This window comes from Mugil cephalus, chromosome 20, assembly GCF_022458985.1.
Source record: "Mugil cephalus isolate CIBA_MC_2020 chromosome 20, CIBA_Mcephalus_1.1, whole genome shotgun sequence".
NCBI lineage: Eukaryota > Metazoa > Chordata > Actinopteri > Mugiliformes > Mugilidae > Mugil > Mugil cephalus.
The window spans coordinates 11,652,959-11,678,669 of NC_061789.1; the positions used below are offsets into that span (position 1 = coordinate 11,652,959).

The following is a 25,711-nucleotide window of genomic DNA, read 5'->3' on the forward strand; positions in this document are numbered from 1 at the left end:
CCTTCAGAAATGCCACTTTTTTTTTTCTTTTTTTTTTAATCCCACTTACATTATCCTATCTTACGACACATTGTGAAGTAATATTAAATGCTACTGACAGTGCCATTTTATATAGGCTATACATATCTGCATCACAAGTTCTGTTGTGTTCCATTAGTTGATATTGTTGTTGTGGTTACTTGTTTCTTTTTTTTTCTGACAAACCTTCACCCGGTTGACTTTAAAAGGTCTGAAGTCGTTCAGTCCCTATGCTGACCCAACAGCACACAAGTAAAGGTGTCTCTAATTTGCTCAAAAATGAGCCAAAGATTGGATTGAATCAAGTATCAGGAAATCCCTGGAGAAAATGTCATGCTGTCTGTAACGGAGCTGAATCTTGGGCATCACTGGACCTTCAAACAGGACAATGATCCCAAGCAAAGTCCACCACGGCTTGGTTTCAGAGGAAACACTGGAAGATACTAGAGTGGCCATCACTGTCGCCTGATTTGAACGACACTTTGAAATTTCTGGTGGGATTTGAAAAGGGCAGTTGCAGTATGCAAACCCAAGAATATAGTCAGCTGGAGGCCTTTGCTCGTGGGGAATGGGCTAAGATTCCCCAGGAATGCAGTCAGAAGCTGGTGTCTGGCTGTGCATCACGTTTGCAGTGGGTCATAACTGCAATAGGGTGCTCTGCTAAGTTCTAAAGATGCCTGATATCGCAGCAACCTTCAGAGATGTGGTTCAGTCCAGGCCTCTGGAGGTCGGAGATGTTTTGGCACCACAGTTTGCATATTTGCATATAGTTTGGGTCACTGCCTTTTACTGACAGCAGAACTGTGAGAATCTAGCTCTTTCTCACACTGGTTAGGTGACGCATTCAAAGGGGAGGAAACCACGGTGACATTGTCATATAAAGGTGACACAACAAGCTCTTCCACTACAAGACACCAAGACTGCCAAGACCTCAAAGACCGACTGCTTTCACAAGACATAACGATGGCCAGCAAACCCTTAAAGACTGGTAAGTATAATTTATATTCAGTGTCTGTCTGTGTGGTGGATGTCACTTATTTAATCAACTGCTGTTTTTAACTGTAAAGTAGAAGACAATAAAACATTTTTCTGTCCAAGATGTGAAAGGACTAGACTGATTCCACTGAACCCCTGATGTTTATATGAATTACTTTTGCACATTTAACTCAGAAAATCAAAAGCATTTCAAATGTGTGGATCTCCTATTTGTTTAAGTAAGTTCATCTGTGTTTAACTCAGGACCCAAATCTATGCTCTTAATGTGACTTTGTCACAATGATGTCATCATACAAATATCTACATCTACACATCTGAACTGAAAAGCTTAAAACACAGAGAGAGCTGCATCGTCAACGTATCGGAAGATTTGCATGAACAAGTCTGTTCAGATCAGTGAAGTACGACAAAAACTAGAAATAAAATCTGCAGCCAAGTTTAGGATCACTGATGCAGGAATGTTTAGTGCACATCAAATAACTATGCTGTTGATCAGCTATTCCTCTAAATCAGGGGTGTCGAACATGTGGCCCGCAGTATGAATCTGTGAATTTTCTCATGACTTGGCGTATGAATTTGCACACAAATTTGTGAAAATTACATAGAAGGCTGCAATTTTTCAATGAAAATAACCACTACTCCTAATCTGTTCTCTGTTTTAGTCAAAGTAGCGGACAGAACACAACAATGAGACCCAGGACAGCAATGTGCCCAATTGCACTTATCTTTCTTAAGAAATTTAATTTTCATTTTTATTTATTTATTTATTTATTTTTTTGAAGGATAGTTTATTAAATGTAAACATTCTCCTAATTTACTTGTTCTTCTTTGCACCAAAACAAATGGAAAACAAATCTGGAGGTTGTCGTAAGGTTATAACGAGATAGAGTTTAATGTAGAACACATATAGAAGGTAGGGTAGGTAGCCATAGTGAACACTATAGAACTTCTTTTATTCCTTATTCTATCCAGCTGTATAACAGCTCATCTTTTTGTGTCAGTTAAGCTACTATGATCAATTAATTTCCCTTGTGGATCATTAAAATCTGTCTAAGTCTAAGTCTACCTAATTTCTCCATCAGTTTGGAGGTCCTTGGCTTGAAAAATGTTGAAAACTTGGTCTAAATTAAACACCAAGTGTGTAGTTTGCAGCAGTCTTCAGAGTTTTCTGTTGTCAGACAAGACACAGAGTCAGTAAATGAGAGTTCTTAGTTTTCAGATCATATTAATAGAGCATCTGTTTCCAAGAAAAAGCAAACAGTGGCTCAGTATATCTATAGCATCTACAGAAAACTGGATGGACTAGATTTTTCAGCAGGAATCAGTGAGCCAGGGGGTTCGCTGGAGGAGTTTTAGACAATACACTGTCATATTTACATACAACATGGTTACACCAACTATACAAACTCTTTGCTCACATCTGTCGAGAGATTAAAATAAAACTTTTGTTAGAAATGGTCATTTAACATTAACAATTTATGTGTGACCTTCAGCTGCAGAGGAGCTGAGGATTGTGGTCCTGGGAAAGGATGAAAATAAGAATAGAGAACTCATCAACAAGATCCTTGGGACCGAGGGTATGACCAAGGGAGTGTATGACGGGGTGCCAGTGGTTTTCACAGAGGGACCTGGTCTTCTCAGCACCAACCCAGCAGAAAACCCCGTCAAGGTAATCAAGGGCATCGCATGTATTGCTCCTGGTCCTCACGTGTTCCTGTATGTGAAGGATACTGAGCCTTTCACTACAGTAGAACAGAAGGAAGTAAAAACCCTTCTGTCCATACTCAAAGGTTCAAAATCTCATTTCTTGGGGGTTGTCCTGAACAATGGACCCATAAGCAAGGATGATGAACGTGAAATAAACAACAGCTTCATGAAAGACTTCGGCAATGGTTTCATTGTTTTCAACAAAAGAGAGCCCAACGTGTCTGAGATAATGAAGAAGATCAAGAAGATAGGCAAAAAGGGACATTACACCAACAAATTTTACGAAAAAATGGATCCAAAAGTAAATTTACAAGACATAATTATTGCCGAGTCTAAAGAAGTCCTTTCTAAACTCTTGGGAGAGGATGTTTATGATTTCATTGAGAAATGTATTGAGAAGGCTGTAGAAAAGTGCTTTTGAGCGACTATGGAGTAGTGTAGTCGCAGAGAGGCTAAGCAGGGGAAAAGGGACTTTACCTGCATGACATGCTGGCTGTGAGATCAATAAAAACTTCAATTTCAAAAAGGAAAGTTGATCAGTTTACATTTATTGTAGCTAAAAAAACGCAAGCAGTGAAAAAATTCCATAATACTAAAAAACATCCGAGACGGTGCCTTTATCTTTACATTCAGCGGTCAGCATTGATTGTTTGCTGTTAATAACTGATATTTTGAAATTTAAGGATCACAGAGCCACTAAATTTGACTCTTTTGAACTATTTTGAACTCTGTGAGCCAGAGACTTAAGACAAGGAGCTTCTCTTTTATTCTGTTTTTTGTACTTCATGAAGCACCAGATTTATTCCAGCTGAGTAACATAAGTAACACAGTAAAATTTGACATAACTGCAGTTTTAGTAGTGTAATGTAATGGAGTACATTTACTCAAGTAGTCCAGTATACTTCTACTCAAGTTCTGACACTTGCACTACACTAATATGACAGCTGGAGGTATTTTGGGCATTGAGTATAATAATGCCACTAGACAAGGAGGACAAATGTAAAAAAGTTGAAAATGAGCTCAATGTTTATGACCAGCAACATTAAAATAAAACATTAGAATAAAAGTTTTTATTCCTTTTACTATAATTGTATGCTTATACTTTACTAATACCAATACCTTGTACATGTACATTTAATTTTTACTTTATTGGATGGGACACGGTGTTTTCTTCATTAGTTTGGTAATTAAAGTGTGTGGTTAAGCTCAAAGGTGAGAGAATGATTGTTTTCTTGGTTAAATATGGTCAGTCGGGTGTTTCATTGTCTTTCCTGCTATTGTATCATTACTTAGCTGTGTTATCTGTCCTCTATAGACAGTGATATATATATATTTTTTTTCTTATACTGCGACTGTAAATATAATAATAAGTTTTCCAACCCTGATTCTCTGACAACTTAATTAATAAACGTGACCAAAATGACACACACAATTGTTTGGATGGGATTAATCACTAAGCTCTAAAATCACTGTGCAAGACTGTCAAACAAAAAAATAAAATAAAAATTAGCATACATGTTACCATTGAAACTTACTGTCAGCTCCCTAGGAATATGTGAGACATGCATTTGTTTTATTCAATGTAGTCTTTTTTTTTAATGTATTCACCAGTTCAATTTTTATTATTTTCATCTAAATGTGTGCTAACTAGTAGAGCTTTCTTAGATTTTAATTACAAGTGTGAATATTATCACATTTACATTACTAAAACTTATATAATCAATAAAGAATGAAGTCTTTGTTATTGACAGGGTCAGACGCAATAGTCTTGTTCAAGTTTACTTACCTTAATCCGACTCTAACTGGACAACCAAATGCATTTAAACACGTCACTCAATTGGACTGAGCACCACAACCAGTGCTGGCATGTAACCCTGGAATAAAAGATAACATTCAAGAAAGGTGGTCACAGAAGAAGAAGGTAAACAGAACTGGTAGAAGAACCACCTACGAGATTAACTTTTATCCGTCCTGTTGTTGTTCTGCCGCATGAGTTGTGTATTATATCACGTAATAGGTCAACCGGAAAGCGGGACGTATCAACATTGAATTAACCTGTTGACAAGACACATATCGTCACCTAGTGTGGAGGAGGAGGACATGTTCCTGTTAGTTATTCAATTTTGTCCGTTGCATGTAAACTCGGACAGGGAGCGCATTCAGAAAGTCGAATTTAGGGCATTGCTCCATTAAGCTGTGCATGTAAACACACTGTGTAGCAAGCAAGGAAGCAGGCACGAGAGAGAAATATGAGGCTTAGCTCAGGAAGGGACAGATAGGAAGGGTTTTCTGTTTGTTTCTAGAGCTCTGTCCCAGCAGATTGGAGGACTGGAGTGGCCAGGGGTCCAGATCGACCACCAACGATGGGAGAGTTAAGTCTAAACCACGACTCCTCCCCACCTGTAGCCAACCAATCATATTCAGTTTGTTCAAACTGTTATAATGATGTGAAACTACTGTAAATCATCCTTTTCTGAGCCAAGGTCAACTGAATAGACAAACGTGCATGTATTTCTATATTCCAATATACACTCACTGGCTACTTTATTAGGTACACCTGTTCACAAATAGCTAATCAGCCAATCACATGGCTGCAATCCAGTGCATTTAATCATTTAGAGGTGATCGAGACAACTTGCTGAAATTCAAACCGAGCATCAGAATGGGGAAGAAAGGGGGTTTAAGTGACTTTGAATGTGGTATGGTTCTTGGTGCCAGACAACATGCCCCATTGATGTTCGCTGTTGATCCATTAGGAAACGACGAAAGTCATTTAAAGATGCAAGTTCTGACATTTTCAGGTTGGCGCATTGTGATGTACAGTGTCCAAAGCTGATAATCATTAAGATGGAGCGTACATATACATATACAGCACATCTCTATAGTCGATCAAAGGTAAAAAAAAAAAAAAAGAAAAAAAGTTGAATACACAAGCATGGGCTCCTTGAAAAAAAACACTAGTGATTTCTATAGTAGAAACCTAGCTTTAGCCTGACACAATATTAGCCCATATTGACACAAAGATAATTTATAAAAAAATAAAATAGGCCCCAAGACTGAGCCATGTGGCACACCTTTAGTGATCTCTACAGTGAAAAAATTAGAAACACCACACTGAAAAATTGAGAAACAACAGGCTTTGAATCTACAAAAATAAAGTTAATAGATGCAACACAATTCATTTACATTCCTTTTGTGAACATGATTTTATCAACTAAAGTTATGTTGATTATGTAGAATGTTGAATGTGCGAATTTGTCACGCGTTGAATGAAAATGATTTAGCTGAGAACTGAAGCACAATTCATTCTAATATGGCCTCCACTGGAAATGGAAGGGCGCCAGGAGGTGGCCCTCCATTCAGAGAGGGCGCTAGTGCACCACCACCAAACTCAGTAGGGCAAAGTCTTTGACCAAAAGGTAAGGGAGCTCATTTTACTGAGCAGCACCAGAAGTTGACTTTACCACCTTCCAAAAGTTCTTTGGATCATTTAAGTTTCTTGTGGGTTCCGTTAAATAGAACTCTGCTTTTGCCTTCCTGATCAAAGACGTACATTTATAACATATTTAAGGAAAAATAAGTGTAAAGTCAGTGTGTGTGGTAGATACTTGTGCAGCACTACTCAGATATTGATGATGTGGGGCTTTGAATCACTTAGATCAATACAATATAATATTCACGTTCCTATTGTTAAGTGGTTTAATTAGATGTTAATTGTTGAGCTTTACAGGTGCTGGTTGGTGGATATTGTTAAGATTTGACAGTAGTCTTGTGGAATGTAAACAAAGTTGAAAGGTTAAAGGTTATTTACCAGATGTCAGGAGATAAGTTCTCTCTGTTTTTAAATCGGGGTTCTTGGGGATGAGAACCGTATATGAGGTGACTGCGGGAGCTGAACGATAGAGGGGATTCGATGATTGCCTAGTAGCTCTCTCAGATTCAGCAAGAGTTTTTGACATTGTCCTCTCTTGAAATAAATCTTTTTAATGCAAGACAAGACTCAGTCAGTGGCGATTACCTCTATCTTCAACACACCACTATACAACAACTGCAAACAGATATTTGCCTTGAAGGCGTAAATCTCAAGGAGACATTTGAGACTTGTGGAATGTACTCCTGCACATCCCCCTTCTTGGGGTGGACCTGCTGGCAGGCTATAATGTAGTGGTGAAGAGGAAATAGTCAGAAGAACATCTGGACTGCAACAAGACCTCTCAGAAGTGCTGATTTTGAGAAACAAAGATGGCAAGTGAAGGGGACTCAGAGCTTGCAGAGCTTGGTGAGTGTATCTTCGTAAAGTACTGCAGTGATAGTCGAGATAATTTCTTGAAATATAAGCTTCTCTTTTAAACCTCTCTTTTTACATCCAGGGAGTTTGGGGTGAATCATTTGCAGCATTTCTTTCCCTTGTCTTTGATTTATTATGGGGTTTTCTGTGACTATTTAAATAATAATCATGATTACAGATGAAGAAACTGAAAAGACAGAGGTGAGAGATTAGATAACAATATAACGTCGATGTAGCAGTGCTTGCTGCTGAAGATGTTGTTATAAAGTGTGTGCTCTGATGTCATGTGTTTGTCTGAGCAGTAATGGGCATTTGTGCCATTTTAGCATCAAATCAGTTACCAAAATTGAACCAATTAGTAATTTGAGATCAGTGAATGGATGCTTTTCAGCATTTTCAGTGAAACGGGCTTCACTGAGGCACATTTGTGTGTTAAAACAGTCCATTTATATTTTGGTTATTGGATTTGAAGGTTGATTGATATTTTACAATGCTCTTACTTTGAAGTTGTCATTTCAAAGTAAGAGCAAGTATGCGGACGGCGCTGTGTAACAGAAGTTGATGGACGTGCATCAATAGGCCCACGCTGTTTTCCGAAACAATAAAAGAGTCTCAGAGAAGCTGCATATTTCAGCTAAGAAATAACTACATATAATCAGGAAATTGTTCCAAAGACATTTTAGCTAGGGCTAGTGAAACTACAGGTAGAAGTCATATATTTGGGTGCTCTTGCCATAAACACAGCGCGTCATAGGCGTACTTGCGGCAACTTCCAGTTGCAAAGTATGAAAAACGGCCGCTTTTTCGAGTTTTCTTTTATTTTTTATCCTTTCAAATAGAAAATGGAAATCGGATTGGCAGGTTTTTAAAGTTCAGTTCATCCATTCTGATAAACAAAACAAAATTTCAATTTTAATTTTTGAATTCTGAAACGAAAATCAAATAACCACTAATTTTATTATTATTATTATTATTATTATTATTATTATTATTATTATTATTATTATTATTTTAATGTCTTTTCTAAACGGAAAATCCAATGACCAAAACATACACGGACCTAAAACTACTGTGTAGTCAGTGCTGAAGACACGGAGATGTATAGGATACGGAGGTCACGGACTCATATTCTAATCCTCTCCAACAGATAGGCCTACTGTGAATCCACAACCGGAAGAGCTGAGGATCGTCCTGGTTGGGAAGTTGGGAGTTGGGAAGACCTCTGCAGGAAACATCATCCTGAGTGGAACACAGCCATTCCCAAAACCTACATCCTCTTATGGGCTCAACACAAAAAAGTGTCAAAAGAAATCAGAGATGGTTGGTGATAAAAAAGTGGTTGTAGTTGACACCCCAGGCCTGTGCAGCATTGGGTCCCTGTCTGAGGAAGACGCGGTGAAAGAGCTGAAGAAGTCCGTCAAACTGGTCAAACCGGGTCCTCATGTGTTCCTGCTTGTGATGAGATATGGGAAAGACTTCACAAAAGAGGAAGAAAAAACACTGGAGATTCTGCAGTGCACTTTTGGCAAAGAATTTCTGCGCTACACTGTGATCTTGTTCACCCATACAGAGGACGTGGGTGAAAATAAAATCAGTGATTTTATTAATTCAGATAAAAATATAGACCTCAAACAATTAATCGATGACAACGGTTTGCAATACCACTTTTTTAACATCAATGTAAATGGTGACCCTAAAAACCCTCCACTGCTGAGCAGGATCCCAAAAGAAGGTTTTTACCATATTCAACTGCTCATACAGGCGGAAAATGCACTGAAACTGCAGAGAAGGGAAGGCGATTTAAAAACTCTTAAAGTATCTGTTATAGGTGGATTAGCTGCTGGAGCTGTGATCGGGCAATGTATTTCTGAGGGTGAGCTGACGTCCAAGATGGCAGCTTTGCTAGGAGCTGTATTGGGTGGGATACTGGCCTTTATAATAGCACGTTTAGGGATATGCATCAGAGACCTAGTGAAGTGATGCATCATATAGTGAGTTGTCAAAAGTTCTCCTATCTCCAAGGGCCAGTTTGTTCAAAATTAATCTCATCAGATTTTAGTTATCGAACTGGATCCAATTTTGAAAATGGGTTGTTCAAAAAGGCAAGAAGGATTCTGAATTCGGATAAGATAACATAATCCAATCCTAGTTTCAATCTGGATCAAACCTCAAAACGTTTCAGCTGGATTTGGATAACTTTGATCCAAAAACAAACAAGGGGTAGGATTTCAAGGTGGATTTCAGGAAAAAAATGTAGTGAAACTCATAAACTAGTCAAAAAATACAACATTTGTATCATTTAGTGTATATACTTGTATTCATATTTTGCACTTGACTTGTAGATAAAGCAGGCATAGGCTAACAATTAATCCTTTCAGTGTAGTAAAGTCAAAATAAAATATCCCCCAACACGTTTCAATAATAAACAAAAATAATTATTATGCATCTTGAAAATGTCTACTTTTTTTTTTTTTTTTTAAATATCTACAATGTATTTGTTTATGTATATTTGTTTATTTGTTGTGGCTCAGATGAGGGGTCATAAGAGAAATTATAAATAAAGTGGATATTTATGTTATTTTTGTGTTTTCCCTTAAAATAAGAACTTAAAAAGTGTGTAACTGAAAAACTAAGACGGATTACCTGATTCTGAATAGTAAAAAATGGGATTTCCAGTTACGGACAATTTTGATCTGGATTAAAACTGACCCCAAATGTCTTCTAAAGGAGATCTGTATATATTCAGTTATTTCAATGTATTGTTCTTTATTTGTTTTTATGTCTTAGCCTAAAAACCAGACTATTGTGACTGAATTGACTATATTCTTTTGTTGTTGTTTTTTACTGTGTAAATAAAGAGTAAAAACACCCCATAAATAGTATGTTTGACAGTTACTTCTTGTAGTTAAAGTGTTTAAATGTGGAACAAATGTTCAGGTCATTACAGCTTTGATCTTTATTCACTCTGATCAAATGATCTGATGATAACGTGTATTTTTGTTGCTTGATCTGTATTTCTCCTGAATCAACTTTACTTTGTGAGATTATTAACAAATCTTTTTTTTTTTTTGTTCTTTTTTGGTTCTTTGGCTAAAGTCACAAAAAAAAAAAAAAAAAAAAAAAAAAAAAAAAAACAGTTTCATTTTGCTGGTTTCATTGTTTCAGCTTCAGTCCAGAAGGTTTGTCTGGAAACAGTTGGAGCCGTGTCTGAATGATACTGAAAAAAAAAACAAAAAACAGATCAAGCTAAAAGTAAGCTGAAAGACGCCAAAATACAAAACAAAACTAATTGTCTAGGAAGCCTGCACAAAACATCAAAAACATGTCAAATGTTAACTTGATGATTTAATGTTTAAATGTGAAAAATCATGAATGACTGCCCATGTAGCAGCAATTCATTAAATTCCAAGTTGATTTAACGATTGCAACTGAAATCCTGTCTATCAGTGCCTTTGCCCATTATTTCACTTACAAATCAAGGAGTCACCGGTTGCTGGCCAGAATAAAAAAAAAACAACAACACACAACTGAGGCAAAAGAAAAACAGCCACACAAAAAAACAAACATATATATATATACAGTGTGTATATATATATATATATATCTTCACTATCTGTATCTCTGTTTATAATTATAACTATATACATATTTTAATTATTTAGGTGGATATCCTATAGAGGTTTACCAAATCCAACAAAACCAACAAAAAGTGGAGTTCTGTGGAGCATACCAAGGGTAAATATATATATACATATATATGTGTGTGTGTGTGTGTGTTGCTTCAAACACGCTACATGTAATTTGTAACCCCTAACACAAACTACACTTCAAATATCATAGTTCACTCATTTAACACAAATCATGGCAAGTAATTAGTGAGTGTGTGTGGGTGAGTAGGGAATATGGTGGATCAGAGGGGATGAACCTGGATTTCTTCTCTCCAGCTCACAGATGTCACTCATTTGTTACCCTTACAGATAGCAAAGACACTGATTAACATATATATGCACAAACACATATGAACACCCTGTTACTACGATAGGAAAATAGTAGAGAAAGAACAACAGAGAGAGAGAGCATTCACGTAGTATCTGTTGTTCTCATCTGATTCCTGGCATTATTTTGATGTCATCTCTGGATAAAGAACAAGGAAATCTCAGTCAGCTGAAGATGAGTCTTAACAGGTCAGAATGGAAGTGTAGACGGGCTCTCTTCAGAGTGAAATAATTCAAAAGCTTGATACTTGCCATGATCTCAGAAAACCTGTTGCCAGTGAAGCCTGTCAGAGCTGGTCCAGATATCACCGCGGACGTTACTCCCCGCGTTCGCGTGACAGAAGACAGATGTAAAAGGTGTTGAAAATACGCTCTTGTTTTATTGGCATGTAAAATAACATGAGATTAGATAAGGCGTAGTTTTTGTAGCAACCATAAATGCAAGTTTGGAAGATGTGTTTATGAAATAACAAGCAACAGTAGCATGTATAAACTTTCTGATTTATGATACGGAGCTATTAGGCTGAGCAGGGAGTCCCAGACATCCCTCTCCCTAGTGGCACAATCTGGTTCATCATGAGGTCTTTCAAGACAATTCAGATATTTAATCTCCTCCACAGGGTCTATATATAAATATATAAATATATATATATATATATATATGCACTAATGTGACAATATTTTCAGTCTTTGATCGATTATTGACTGTTGACATAGGTAACCATGTTTCTGCTTCTGCTTCTGGAAGATGCGGTGTCCCCCAAGGTTGTACTTTGGGCCCCATTAAATTTTCATTCATTGCCAAAAAGACCTGAACCATTTTCTACAACTGTTCCAGATTACTATGTCTGGGTATTTGCAAAACACCAAGTCCTATGTTGTACTGCCTGTCACAGTTGGGTGTTTAGCTATGGGAAAGTAGTTGACCAACCACTGTAACATTTCTGATCTGTGGGGACTACAACACCTAACGTCACATATTACAGCAACCGAGACCTGGTACAGTCCTGGTACCAGGCTTGAGGAGGTGTACGTCTCAATGTTGTTTGAACCTCTGTTTTTCTGTTCCCAGTTGCATCTGTGAGAAGCTGACTGTTTCTCAAACTGGTTAGGTGACATGTTCAAGGGGAGGGAACCGCAGTGGCTTTGTAATATAAATAAGGCTAACGCACTGTACAGTTACACAACATAAAGACAACTGTGAAGACTTCAAAGACCAACGGATTTTGCAAGACATAACAATGGGTAAGGACATTTCATATTGTTTAATCTAGAGCATTTTGTTGTTTTTGTCTGAATAGTAGTGTTGTTTAACGTCTTGTTAATATTTGTGCTGCGTGAACAGAAAGACAAGCAAAGAATTATATCAATCTTAACATTTAAGTGTCTAGTATATAGTACAAATGACATGGTCTTACAATTAAGATACAACATGCAAAATAGAAAAATGTGAAAGCAGAGACCCAACAGAAAAGTGATTTTAATGCGAGAGGGTAAAGCTGTGCTCAGTATAGGAAATATTACTGTGGGTTTTGACGGTGGTGGCTTTCTGCATGGGACGAGGGGCAGAATCTGATGAGCTAGACCTGGAGCTTGTGAATGTGAAGGGTTGCAGTGGTTGTTTTGTGGAGTTTTGAAGTAACAGGGGAAAAAACACAAACTACACTTGGAACAGGCTGGTATGTTTCTGCCACGAAGTAAAAGACAGTTAGACCGGCCATGTGGGAAGGGAACACATGGGCTAAATACAAGGGGAACAATAAGGCACAGGTGAGACACATCAGGGTGGGGCTTCAAAATAAAACGGGAAATCCCCACGAAACATAGATACAGTGAAGCACAACCAGATGCTGCCGAGCTGGATGTGACAACTACACAGCAAATTCACATCTGTTGAGAGATTAAAACAGAATTTGGTTTGAAAAGATCAATAATATTAACAATGTCTGTGTGAACCTCTCCTGCAGAGGAGCTCAGGATTGTGGTGGTGGGAAAGGTTGGAGCCGGGAAAACTTCACTCATCAACACCATCCTTGGGAAGGAGAGTACAGCAGAGTACTGTGGTTCAGAGTGCGAGGTGACCCAAGGAGTGTATGAGAAGGAGCCGGTGGTTTTCATCGATACTCCTGGTCTTCTCCGCACCGACTTAACTAAAGAGAAGTTAACAGAGGAGCTCTTGAAATGCATCCTACGTGCTGCTCCTGGTCCTCACGTGTTCCTGTATGTGAAGGAGAAGGAGCCTTTTACTACAGAGGAAGAGCGCGCTGTGAAGCATCTTGAAAGGATTTTTAAAAATTCGAAGGCGTTCTTCTTGGGCGTTGTCATGAGTGATGAAATCATAACTGAGGAAGATTGCGCTATAATACAGAGGAGCTTCATGGGAAAATTTGGCGGATGCATTGTTTTCAACACAGAAGAGCCCAACGTGTCCGAGCTAGTGAAGAAGATCAAGGAGATGGCTGAGAAACAGGGACATTACACCAATGAACTGAGCAAGAAGACAAAGACAATCAGCAAGAATCAAGACAAAACAGTCAAAGCTACTGTTAAAAAAATACAGCGTGGTCTTGTGGAGTTTTATCACTCACTGAAAATACATCTTAGCCAGTTATTAGATATTTAGACGGTTAAAATGCACCCTACTGCAAATTAACCAAGGAAAAGCTAAGAAGCGAGGAAATAAAGCACAGAGCTATAGATGTCGATATATAGTGAGTGAAACGCGTCCATTCCCAAAACCTACGTCCCCTTTTGGACTCAAAACAAAGACTTGGATTTGATTAATAATAAGAATTCCAGTGAATAAATCCCCAAAACACACGTAAGGATAAGTGATTAAATAACAGCTATCAAAGAACATGTGATTCAAAGTAAAAAAAAAAAAAAAGAAAGAAAAAATCTAAATTTAACTTCAGAAAAAAAATCTTTTCAAAATATGGTGAATACACCAATATTAGTAGGATAATAATATTTTCAATATTACTTGAATAAATATTAATATCAAAGTTGTAATTCTTTGAAATAAAATGCGTGGACTTTATTCTTGATTTTTTTTTTCTTTTTTGCCCTATATGTCTTTTAGAAACACATGGAAGTACAAAAGTATGCAACTAATCCTGTAACTCATTATAATGATGACGCCTTCTCAAAATAAAGTTTTAGAAACAAACAACTGTCACCGTGACAAACCTGTCACTATCTGTAGCTCGTGTTGTTGTTTACTGTATTTATACATAACAGCCAAATGCTTAATTATAAATTAGCTGTACTATTGTCACTCCAGTGCTGTTCAGTTTGTTTCTGCCTGTTAAAGAGGAGGAGAACCAGAAACACACGAAACCTGGGTCCTCCTTAAGAGAAACCACATCCTATTAGCTTAGCTTAGCATGAACACTGAAAAAATGTAGCTAATCCACCAGCTCTCCTCTTTAGCTCATCATTAGCTAGCACACCTCAAAAATGAGCCAGGGAGTGATGTCACAGCTGTCAGGGTCACATGACTGGAAATAAACAACCCTTTAAGACACTCTACAGTATGGACGTTGAGGATGAAGTGAGTCAGTGTTGTCATGGTAACTGTCACTGAGCATGATGATGATGATGATGATGAACGGAGGCTGCCTTGGTTTAGAGTGAGTACCCACTTAACATTAGACGTCTGATGGACGTGCAGATCACGTCTATATCGCGTCCATTGGTCCACGACCATTTGGACGTAGAACTGGGTCACTCTTTTGGAGGATATTTAGACGTCTAGAATAGGTGCAGTTTTTTTTATATATCAAAATTGTTACCAATATGAATAATAAGAATATAAATTATGTGAGATTAAACACCATTTTGTTATTTAGTTATTTATTGAGTAGGCCTACATGTTATTATTTTTTGTTTGTTTTCATGTTTATGTTTTCCCTCTGTCTTAATGGAATCGGGCCGCTAGGCTAACATTAGCTCTGCACCACAGCCAAACCATAACAAATTATCACACTCATCATCATGTTTGTATTTTGTATTGACGTTTACTTATTTGGTGTCATCGTGATTGTCCAGGCAATGCAAGCCCGCATCAGAGAGCTCTTTGAGCGGCTTGAAAACAGAGACCGCCACAGCAGAGCCTCTCAGCGCATGACGAAGGATGCGTTCAAGCTCATTCTGCTGGGACTGGGTGTATTCTGCGTCGGGCTTTTCGTGGCTTTTATCTTCGCCTGAAGCTGCAATCTCTGCAACTCTGCAACGATGCAGCAGCGAAACACACGGTGTTGTGCGACTACACCGGCACACAGCGCCATCTACAGGCTTCTCTACTCTGTCAACTCTTTAGCAACTTTTCAACCTCCAGAGCTCTGGTTCTGAAACATTGAATCACTGTCCTTTCAGTTCAGTTAAGTTTCTTTTAATTTTGTTTCTTTCAATTTAATTTTGACCCTAGAATTATACTTGACATTATGGGGTCAAACTAATTTAAAATATTCAATAAAAATAATGATATAAAATAATAAATATTTCTTCGTTCATTCTGTTTCACTAATAAACTTCACATATGCACAAAGAAAATAAAAAGTCCTTTCTCGCACCAGCTGTTACATGAACATTTAAGTCATCATCAGTATAATTACTTTTACATTGGAGAGCATTCCAACAAGAATACGTTTTTTTTGAAAAAATGTATTTATTATACAGTTATTTTTTAATTTGTACTTTCAACATATTAAAATCATTAATTATTACAGTGTTAGGTGTGAAAAAATGCTGTAAACGGTAACAGCAATAGTTTCTGTTGCTACCCTTTGCCTTCAGACCAATATCAATTCTTATTGGTACATTTGTTCAAAGTCAGGGATTTTACAGGATTGTAGTCAGGTGCATGATCAACTATCTTCAGTGTAAATAAGAACAAGTGATGGCATGGCCCCCACAGAGCCCTGATCTCAACATCATGAAGTGTGTCCAGGGTTACATGAGGAGACAGAAGTCTGTATGCTGAAGATAGTTCTTAATGACCCTGTGATAAAAATAAACAAACATTATTCATATTTTTGAAGGCATTTTTAGCATTTTCAGGCATTGACATGTAGGTGTCGCTGACCTGCCTAATGTGCCGTCTATCGTCAGCCACATCCTGAGCATACCAGGATGTGAGCACACCTACTGGATATGCGGAAAGTACATTTTCCAGAGTGGCAGGAACTGTGTTTTTTCTATTTCTTTTTTTTTTTCTGTTTGTATGGTTCACAAAGCGCCCCCACAACAGTTATGCGCTTTAAAAATTACATTAAGCTCTTAATTTATTTAGTTTACAATTTAAAAGTTCATTTTAAGTGTGATTAATTACTTTCTTGATCACCCTTTACTAAAAACGCTTGCAGAAAATGAAACGGCTGCAGGCGCCCCACCCCACGAGTCCTCTGGCTGTGGTGGGCATCACATCTTTGTTTCTCAAAGGTGGCAACCCTACTTGTAGTATGTTTTTGTTTGAAATAAAATAAATATAGTGATGTCAATTGTCAAATAAAAAATTTACTGACTTTTTTTTTTTTTACCTACCATGAGGTTCTTTATGAACTTTGTGAACTCTATGCATATTATGGACAAAATTAGCTTTTTCCTATGGCTTCAAAAGTAGAAAGGTGATTTGTTTTGTGCCACACAATGACTCTAAATATCTTTTTTTTTTTAAGTCAGAGCGCACTGTGTTATGTAATGCACCTGTACTTTTTCATTTTATGTTTTATTTCTGCTAATACTGTGCTAGCCCTCATCTGTCTTGTGTCTGTTCAAAAATAATAAAAAAAAAAGTATAAAAAACAAGTTTATCGACCAGTTGAGCTTTATGGTTGAGCTCCAGAAGATGGCGGCAGATAGACGCGAGCTTCCTGAAACTTTAACAACGAAGAAGAACTTCTCTACCCACAATCCCTTGGCCCTTCCGGTTCCAGCCATTCGACTTCTAAGATGGCGGACCGGCGGAGAAGGAGGAGGCGCGCGTCCCAGGACAGCGAGGACGACGACGAGTCTGGTTCGGGTTCCGACAGCGGGAGGTCGGGTTCCCCCGCCACCAAGACCCGAGGACGAGAAGCCGACCCGGTGGAGGTGGTAGCGAGCCGGGTGGAGGCGAAGAGCGACGTGGAGTCCGAATGTGTGAGTAGCTAGCCGTCTGGTAGCTAACGCTAGCTCGCCGAGCTCAGCTCTCCGTCTCCCGGTCGGGAACGTGACACATATCCCTGCCTTCCATTAAAACTTATACTACGATACTACTCCGAGTGTTAACGTTAAATTTAGACGTGAACACATCTGATTTATTGGTGTAAATCGCTTAATGTTCCGCGTTAGGGTGAAGGAAATGAGTTTCGATGAACAAGTCAGCAGTTTAACCGTCAGTAAGCTCGATTCTGTCTGATATAGAGACTTTTGAAAATAAATACTTTTTCAGAAGTTGTGTCGGATTTGAATATTTTACTTTACTGTTTGGTTCTCCGCTGGGAAACGAAAAGGCGCCACTTGGAACAAGTCTAGATGGTCAGCAAATGTGGCAGCGCTCCGGCTCCGGTTCTCGGAAGTGACTTTACGCAGATGCCCCGATCAGGCATAACATTATGACCACTCACAGGAGTAGAAAATAACATTGTGAACACACCTTGTGACATTACAATGCTCTGCTGGTAAACTTTTGGACCTGACATTCGTGCGGATGTTACTTAGGCATGTGCCACCCATCTGGACCAGACTCCCACACCCCGTAGCAGTGACAACCCATGATGGCAGTAGCCACCCCCAGCAGGATGTAGCCTGACACACACACACACACACACACACACACACGTGGTTTAGGAACAAACTCAGAAAAATAAACAGGAAGAACAGCATAAAGTGGCTTCCAAATTCACTAGATCCCAAACAGATCAAGTATCTGAGGGATGATCAACGGAGGCCTCTTCCCTCAACCCATAGGACCCAAAGGCCCCCCACTAACAAGAGACACCACAGGACGCCCTCAGAAGGTCCATGTCTATTCTCTGATGAGACGGAGACCTACACAATATTAGAAAGGTGGTCACAATGTTATGCCTGTGTATATCACACCTGTTCTGGTTGTTGTGTTGTTCTGCGCTTATTTTAAAGCCCGGATTTGTATCTCGACGTGTTTCCATCACTGTGTGCATGTAAATACACTCGATGGCTGCCGAGTGAATGAAATATCATGTAAACTGTCCGAGGAGAAACTACAGTATTCACTCGGCTCAGATGTTACACCTGAGTCTTATTTCTTGTCTTTTTTGATCCCTTTTTATTTGGAAATATGTTTCTTTCTAACACTTTGAAATAAACAAACCACGGCTCTCGTGTGATTACATCTAATTGACTCAAAACTGCAAATAGACTGAAAGTGAGACTTCAGATTCATTTGTCTTCGGCTGATGTTTCGTGATTCTTATCTCAATCGGCGTAACTCACAGTTATTTGGAGACTGTTGGGTTACATCTGTGTTGGTTTTGTTTTCTTCACTACCCAGATCGACTTAAACTCCTCTCAGAAACGCCCTGAATGTTTGCCGCACGCTTAGAGCTCGGTCCACATATAAATCGATTTTTTTGTCACCCGTCACTTTTTCGGCTGACACTTTGTCTCCAGTAGCTGTTCCCGGCTCTTGTTGCCTAGGTAACGCTCTTGTATGTGTGCGGGTGCATGGACAGAGCTCGTGCTTCTTTTTGTCATCGCTCTCTGTTTGTAAGGAAAATGCAGTCGGCGATGCTGCTGCTGCTGCTCCATCTGTGTTCACCCGGGGCTCCATCCTGGCTGTCGGCACCGTGAATGTGGTGGTAGGAGCCAGGGCTGGGTTTCACTGCTCAGTTCCTGAAGCTGCTAGATCCCGACTCAAAGGGTCTGACATCGAATGGGCAGACAGATAGAACAATTTTAATTGAAGCTAACATTGTCATTTGGTTCCAGATATTTGTGGCCACCTGGTTGTGCTCTTCTGTCATATTTTGGGTCTCCCTCACATGTGGAATAATCTTGTTTCTTGGGAACGTGAGAACTGTTGTGCAAAGCCAGTCTCAAATCAAGATCAATGTTTGTAAACCCTGGTTCTAGTAGGAACAGGTAAACGTTAAAGGGAACTCTTTGTTTCGAATATATGTCAATCAGCTCTATCTGTTGCTGACATCGGTTGAGTTACTTCTGCTCACTCACTTCAGGTCCACAGGGTTTTTGCTTTTTGACTGCGACTCTCATCATTCATGGCCTCTGGTCGACACGGCTCGTCTGTTAACGTTCATGTTTTGATGTCGTCTCTGATTGTTTTGTTTTTTCTGTCGTGTTTTTGCAGGAGAGTGAAGATGAGGTTGGAGAAGGTAAGGGCATTTTTCAATTCATTACTCTCCCAGATGTGTTTGTAGCTCTCCCGTCATCGCGTTGGGAACCCACAGAGACACAACAGACCCATTAATGTTCTCACCACCTTTCTGTGTGTTTCATTCAGCTGTCCTCTCTGACTACGACAGTGCAGATCCAGAAGAAAATGGCTCTCACTCAGAGGTAAACACGGAGTTTAGTTCATATCCTTAAGTGTTGCTGGTAGTGTGCAGAATGGGTGAATAGTTTGGAATAAAACAAGTCTGAAATCAGCGAGTGTTTCTAAAGCTTTTTCATGGAACCATTTTACAAGCGGAAGATTATGTCTCCGTGTTCGTTCAGGGAGTGGAGGAGGAAGAGGAGGCGGAGCGGTTCAGCGACGAAGAAGCTCCAGCAGCAGCCAGCGAGCCCAAACCCCCCGCCGCTGACGTCCCACCTCAGGGAGAGGAGGAGGAGGAGGAGGAGGAAGTGGTGGCAGAGGTCGGAGAAGAGGAGGCTGAGGGAGAGGGAGGAGGACGGAGTAAAGAGGAGAGCAAAGCAGAGGAGAAAGCAAACCTAGCAGGAGAGAGGCAGAGCGGTGACGGACAGGTGAGACAGTTGGGTCTGAGCGACTGTTGTTTTGGGTTTAAATGTTTATTGATCTGCCACATAAAGTCAAGAAAGTCAGCCCTAACAAATCTACATCTCCTTCTATCATCATTTAATTTTGCCTTAAAATCACCCAATCAGTGTTTTTATTGAATTCTGTGTGGTCATTTATTTAAAGATAAAAACGATCATGTCTCTTGTATCTCGACTCAGGAGTCAACAGACGACCCCGAGACGAAGGCCGGAGGAAAACCCGGCCAGCAGCTCGATGATGACGAGGACCGAAAGAACCCGGCCTACATCCCCAGGAAGGGTTTGTTCTTCGAGCACGACGTCAGAGGACACACTCAGGAGGAGGAGAGGTACCCACAGCACATTCTGACTTTGGGCACATTTCTGAGTTTGTGAAGGAATGTTTGGCTGAGTTAGTTTAAAGTAGCCGATTTTATTTTTTGGCTCTGAACAAATTAATAATTAATAGTTTATTTTCTGTTAATATCTTTAATATTTACAAATTCAACAAAATGCAGCTCAAACCTCTTTGGGGGAAAAAAAATAAAGAAATTGTTCCTTTAACTGCATCACGTCTCCTCCGTCAGACCCAAAGGGCGAAACAGGAAGCTGTGGAAGGACGAGGGCCGCTGGGAGCACGACAGGTTCAGGGAGGAGGAGCAGGCGCCGAAGAGCCGCGAGGAGCTCATCGCCATCTACGGCTACGACATTCGAAACGGCGGCGGCCCCGGAGACAGAACGTACAGGCAGCGCAGGTCAAGGTCAGTAAAACAGCACCCGCTTATTTTAGTGCTGTGGAAAAGAAAAAAAAAGGAATGGAACAAGCTGTAATTAACAATTCTTACACCAGAGGGCAGCATAGGTTGCTAAGGAACCTGCTGTAACTCTGCAGGCTGCTGACTGGTGAACCAGTAGAGCAAGATGGCTGTTGGACAGAGGGTTATTCTGAAGTAATTACAGCTGTCACATAAATCAGTTCCCGTTCACTCTGATATTATCCCCATGCGGAGATCTTTTATGTAGAGAATGACATGTGCAAGTTATTATCATTTTCAACCATTTAATCTTCACACACGTGTCTCCCTGCAGACAAAGTTCGTCTCCCAGCAGAGACAAGCGGTGGAGAGACGGAGGAGGAGATCGACCGGCCCGATCCTGGCAGAGCGGCGGAGGAGGAGGAGGTCAGAATCGAGGGGGTCCTCCTCCACATTCCTCCATCCACTCATCTTCATCCCCTTCTTCCATGCCTCCCTCGTCCGCTCCGCGTAGCAGCAACCCTTCCAGGCCGCCTCCCTCCCGTAGCAGAACGTCGCACCACAATCAAATGCACCTCCCACCTCAGTCTCAGTACAGGAATAACGAAACCAACGCTCCCCAGACGCATCCCAGAGAGCGACAGGGCCCTAAAGCTCCGTCGGACTCTGCGGGAGACAGGGGTGTGGCCAGTAAGGGGGGGCGAGGCGGCGGCGGGGGTAGAGGTGTTTCCACTGTGGTCATTGAGAACAGTACAATCAGCCAAGGAAGCGCTGCAGAACAGGACCAGAGCTTCGGCGCCGTGACGACGGCGGCATCGACACAACCCAGCGGTTACCAGTCTGCGTCGCCGAGGAGGCAGCAGCAGGAACAAGGAGGAGGCGCAGACAGATCGGTGTCTGGACTGGCCGCTTCCTCCTCCACCTCTGACCCCTCCCTGCAGTCGTCGGTAGCAGCGGCGACCAATCGGGAATCGTCTCCTCCCGCCGAGAGGCCGGTGGAGAGGAAATCTTACTCGCTAGCTCGCAGGACTCGTTCTCGGCCTGCGGACCTGGGCAGCAAACAGGCGTCCATGGAGGAGTCCGGGGCCGGAGGGAACGCCTCCTCCCCCAGCAGCGTGGGAGGAAAGAGCTGGGCGGCAGCGGCGGGCGACGGGCCGAGCCAGACGGCAGCGGGGGGACTGGGAGACCTGGAGCAGGACGTGGCCAGACTCAATCTGGCCAGACAGAGCTGGAGTCAGGGCTCTACGTCGTACATCCGGTCTGAGATGAGAGGTGAGTCCTGGTCTCAGGTTTTTTTTTTTTTTGTCCCGGTATTATCTGTGAATCTCTACAGCACAGGTGGAGAGCGTAAGCTTAGCATGACCCGTAGACGACACACAGCTGGCTGAAATAATCTGGAACATTATTTTAAACCTGCTGGGGTCATGCAGCACTAAGTCTGTCAGAGTCTTTACAGACAGTTAATCAAACTGCTTCAGCAAAAGCAGGGAAATAAAATCTGAAATAATTTTATCTCTCCGTCTCGCGTGAGTCACAATGAGAGGATTAATTAGAGCTGAGGTATGTAGAGTGAACCGCCTGTAATGCCAGACTGACTCATTGGCTCGTTTTATGTCCGCAGGCCTTCCAAACCCAATGCACATCCCAGGAGCCCCGCCTCAGTTTTCCGGCATCGAGGAAATGGGCGTCAGCTCCAACCGGGTCAAGCGCTACTCCTCCCAACGCCAGAGAGCCGTGCCTGAGCCAGCACCACCCCTTCATCTGGGAGTGATGGAGGGACACTACTACGAGCCCAGTAAGATAATGACAAAACTACCTTTCATTGTAAAAAAGGAGGAAAAACTGAAAAGAGACGCTTCATCTATAAATTAGGAGACCACTGTCAGAGTGGTTTCACTCAGTGCTGCAGTTCCTCCTGCTCACCAGCAGAGTTCAGTAACGGTCAACGATTTCTGTGTTACATAAATCTTTTAAACATCTGACTGTCCTCTGCTGGGTGCTTCCATTTTTTTTTGCCCTGGGTTAAGTTAATTTACTTAATGAATTCATTGAGTAAAACATTACTCCAGTGAGTAGAGCAGTATTCTCCTCTGAGACGTGGTCATTTTCACTTTTTAACCTCTTTTCCTTCACACAGTGCCATTCCAGGGACCAATCTATACTCATGGAGAAAGCCCCGCCCCCATACCGCCGCAAGGCATGCTGGTCCAGCCCGAGATGCACATCCCACACCCCGGTCAGTGAAGTTTGCGCCACTCTCTGGTTTTTGAAGCTTTGTTTGTTCTGTTTCCGAGTCAGACGCTCATCATCATTTTGTCCCTCCAGGTCTCCATCCCCACCAGTCAGGTGCCCCCATCGCTAACCCCACCCTCTACGGAGGCCCGCCCGTTTCCCTCTCGCCGGGGCAGCCGCAGCAACTGCTGCCGCCTTTCTACCCTCCACCGGGAGTCATGCCCTTCCCCTACACCACCATGTACCCGAACCCACAGGTACCGCGTCTCCACTCTCTGCACTGCGCTGGAGTTTGTCAGTGAAACTGATGAACTGCTGAAGTCTGATCTCTTCTGCCGTGTTTTTTGACTCAGACCCAGGTGACCTACGGAGGTGTTACGTACTACGACACGATGCAGCAGCAGGCTCAGCCCAAGCCCTCGCCCCCCCGCCGCACGTCCCAGCCCGTCACCGTCAAGCCCCCCCCTCCGGAGGTGCCCTACGCCTCAGAGTGACCCCGCCCCTCACCTCTCCCCGCCACCCAGTCTCAGCCTCACTCTGATCTGAAAACTACAGGTGAGCTCACTGCCTCTTTACTGGTTTTGCTTGGTCTTTAAGTGTCTGAATAAAACAGAGAGAGGAGCTACAGAAACACTGTCCTCTGTCTCTGTCTGTCCTCTGTAATTAGCCGTTTTCCCCTTTACTCACATCTAAACAATGAATCTTCGTCTGTGTAGGAGCGGGGTGGGAGGGTCGGTGAGGAGCCGCGGTCCCCAACAGCAACCGTCCGTGCTAACGAGGGAGGGCGGGACGGACAGGTGGACGTGGACACAGACTCTACAGATGACCCACAGCATCACTGGTGGAATAAGACTTCATTTCTTCCCTTTTTTTGTTTTCGTTTTCAACCCCGTAGCAGCCAGGCGGGTTGTCTGTGTCGTCGTAGTCAGGCTGTTCTGTAACCCTGCAGTCGTCGGTTTGATCCTGCCAACGTGTCTTTGAGCAACAAAAAAACAAACAAAACTGAACATGTAAAAAAAAAAAAAATTACAACCGGTGGGACGGACCACTTTGGTGCATTTAAAGTCACGAGGAGACGGACGTACGTACGGAGCAGAAGTCAGAGCTGTCGGTGCTTTCAGAGTCCGGTGTTTTTGTTTTTCCCTTTTTCACAGTGAAGCAGTGGGACTGAACCCTGGAGCCGTCAGTTCACAGGCAGTATGAACGGTTTCAGATTTCACTGTGCGTCAACTGTTACTTTTGTGTGAACAACAGCGTCGATGTGTCATCGTCCATCCAGCGTTCTCGCCATCACAGAAAAGTTTACAAGAAATAAGCTGAAACTAATTAAAACAGTTAATGTGCTCTCGGCCTCACGTTCGTTAGCGTCACAGGTTTGATCGTCGCCGCTCTTTTATTTTTCCCTTTCCGTCATTACAAACACATCCGCTCAGTGTTGATTAGTTAACTGGAAACTTACACCGCTGCATGTCCAGGACTCGTCTTTACTCTGATTCATTTTAATCCATATATAAAAGTTATAGAGATGGTTTATAACTCTTTATAATGTAGATACAAGTCACGTTGACACTTGGTGGATGTAGATATTGAAGGTGTGATGATATAAAATCCAAATTTCACATAAATAAAACATAAAGGTGACCATGTTTGAGTTCAGGACTTCCACCCCAGCTGTGGTATTATTTCCTTGAAAGAAATAGTAAAATATTTGTGCGCGCTGTACTGATTCGTCGCCAAGTATAAGTTCAAGAAGATACATTGCAGCCTGCACTTTCCTTTCTTTACTACAACCATGAGTGACTTTAACATATAAAATGAGCGGCGTGTCCCTTTAAAGGTCCGTTACCAGCCCGTCTGAACGTACGTTTGTTTCCCGAACACCGCTTTTCTTTTTTCTTTCTTTCTTTTTTTTTTGTTTTCCCTGACGAGCAAATTTATCGACACACAAGTTGCACAGAAACGCGTTGCCTGTTTGAGAGAAGCGTTAAATGTTGCTGTACATAAAATATCTAAATGTGTATATAGAAGCCTGAACAGATAAAAATAGAGCCGTAAAACATATTCTAATAAAACTACTAGCGCTGCAGAACAGATTCTGATTAAACGCATCGGCAGGGACCTCGAATGTTAACGGTGGATGGATATAATTTAGAGAAATGTAGCGACAACGAAGGAGCTGTGTGGCTTTAGCTTCGATTTGTTTTGTATTTTTTTTTTTTCCTCTTTCTGAGACGTCATTATGTTTAATTTTAATATAGTTTCTTTTTTTTATTATTATTATTAGTAGTAGTAGTAAAGGCAGGAACGACGTGATGTTTCTCTTCTCACGTGTTAAAGGCCCGGAGAGGCTCAGAGGAGGCAGAAACGTTATCATTTGTTTGTTCTGCGGGAATCTCGACAAAAATACTGTTTGAATTGAAGGTTTCCAGACATGTTTGTTCACAGTTGGTTTCTTCTTTCTGTTTTATGTTGAAGTTTAAGAATGGAGCACTCATGGTTTGAATTAAAGTGTTTCTCCTTCTGTCATTAACGTCACCGAGTGATTTGTCTTGAGCCGCTGGGACTAAACGGGCCATCTCCAGAAACAGCTCAAAATCAAATTTACCATCTCGGGAAAAGGGACGTTCCACTCTAATCCATATTTCCTTAACGACACAGTTGCTACAACACAAGAACTGAATCTAATCTCAATCTAAGACAGCTCACACATCAGGTCCATAAAAGCTCATAAAAAACTTAGCTGTAAATTACAGGTGAGCACAGGCAAG

At 41.2% G+C, this 25,711-nt stretch overlaps 4 protein-coding genes across 4 annotated transcripts; all 4 read left to right on the forward strand.

The window, feature by feature from the left end:
• The first annotated feature begins 815 nt into the window (after window positions 1–815).
• LOC124997667 lies at window positions 816–3,770 on the forward strand. Its single transcript, XM_047571560.1, has 2 exons — window positions 816–1,006; window positions 2,508–3,770. The coding sequence occupies exons 1-2, from the start codon at window positions 982–984 to the stop codon at window positions 3,140–3,142; spliced, it is 660 nt and encodes a 219-aa protein (XP_047427516.1). The 5' UTR covers window positions 816–981; the 3' UTR covers window positions 3,143–3,770.
• Window positions 3,771–6,895: 3,125 nt separating this feature from the next.
• LOC124997663 (GTPase IMAP family member 8-like) lies at window positions 6,896–10,079 on the forward strand. The gene is made up of 2 exons (XM_047571555.1): window positions 6,896–7,000; window positions 8,157–10,079. The coding sequence occupies exons 1-2, from the start codon at window positions 6,964–6,966 to the stop codon at window positions 8,987–8,989; spliced, it is 870 nt and encodes a 289-aa protein (XP_047427511.1). The 5' UTR covers window positions 6,896–6,963; the 3' UTR covers window positions 8,990–10,079.
• Window positions 10,080–12,123: 2,044 nt separating this feature from the next.
• On the forward strand, window positions 12,124–14,303 carry LOC124997666 (GTPase IMAP family member 4-like). The gene is made up of 2 exons (XM_047571559.1): window positions 12,124–12,249; window positions 12,972–14,303. Exons 1-2 carry the CDS (start codon window positions 12,246–12,248, stop codon window positions 13,625–13,627), a joined length of 660 nt encoding a protein of 219 aa, XP_047427515.1. The 5' UTR covers window positions 12,124–12,245; the 3' UTR covers window positions 13,628–14,303.
• A 2,624-nt stretch (window positions 14,304–16,927) lies between these two features.
• Window positions 16,928–25,469, forward strand: casc3 (casc3 exon junction complex subunit). The gene is made up of 12 exons (XM_047571529.1): window positions 16,928–17,142; window positions 19,331–19,355; window positions 19,484–19,539; window positions 19,699–19,944; window positions 20,158–20,306; window positions 20,544–20,717; window positions 21,046–21,983; window positions 22,333–22,506; window positions 22,849–22,947; window positions 23,037–23,200; window positions 23,297–23,498; window positions 23,660–25,469. Exons 1-11 carry the CDS (start codon window positions 16,957–16,959, stop codon window positions 23,435–23,437), a joined length of 2,352 nt encoding a protein of 783 aa, XP_047427485.1. The 5' UTR covers window positions 16,928–16,956; the 3' UTR covers window positions 23,438–23,498; window positions 23,660–25,469.
• The last annotated feature ends 242 nt before the right edge of the window (window positions 25,470–25,711 follow it).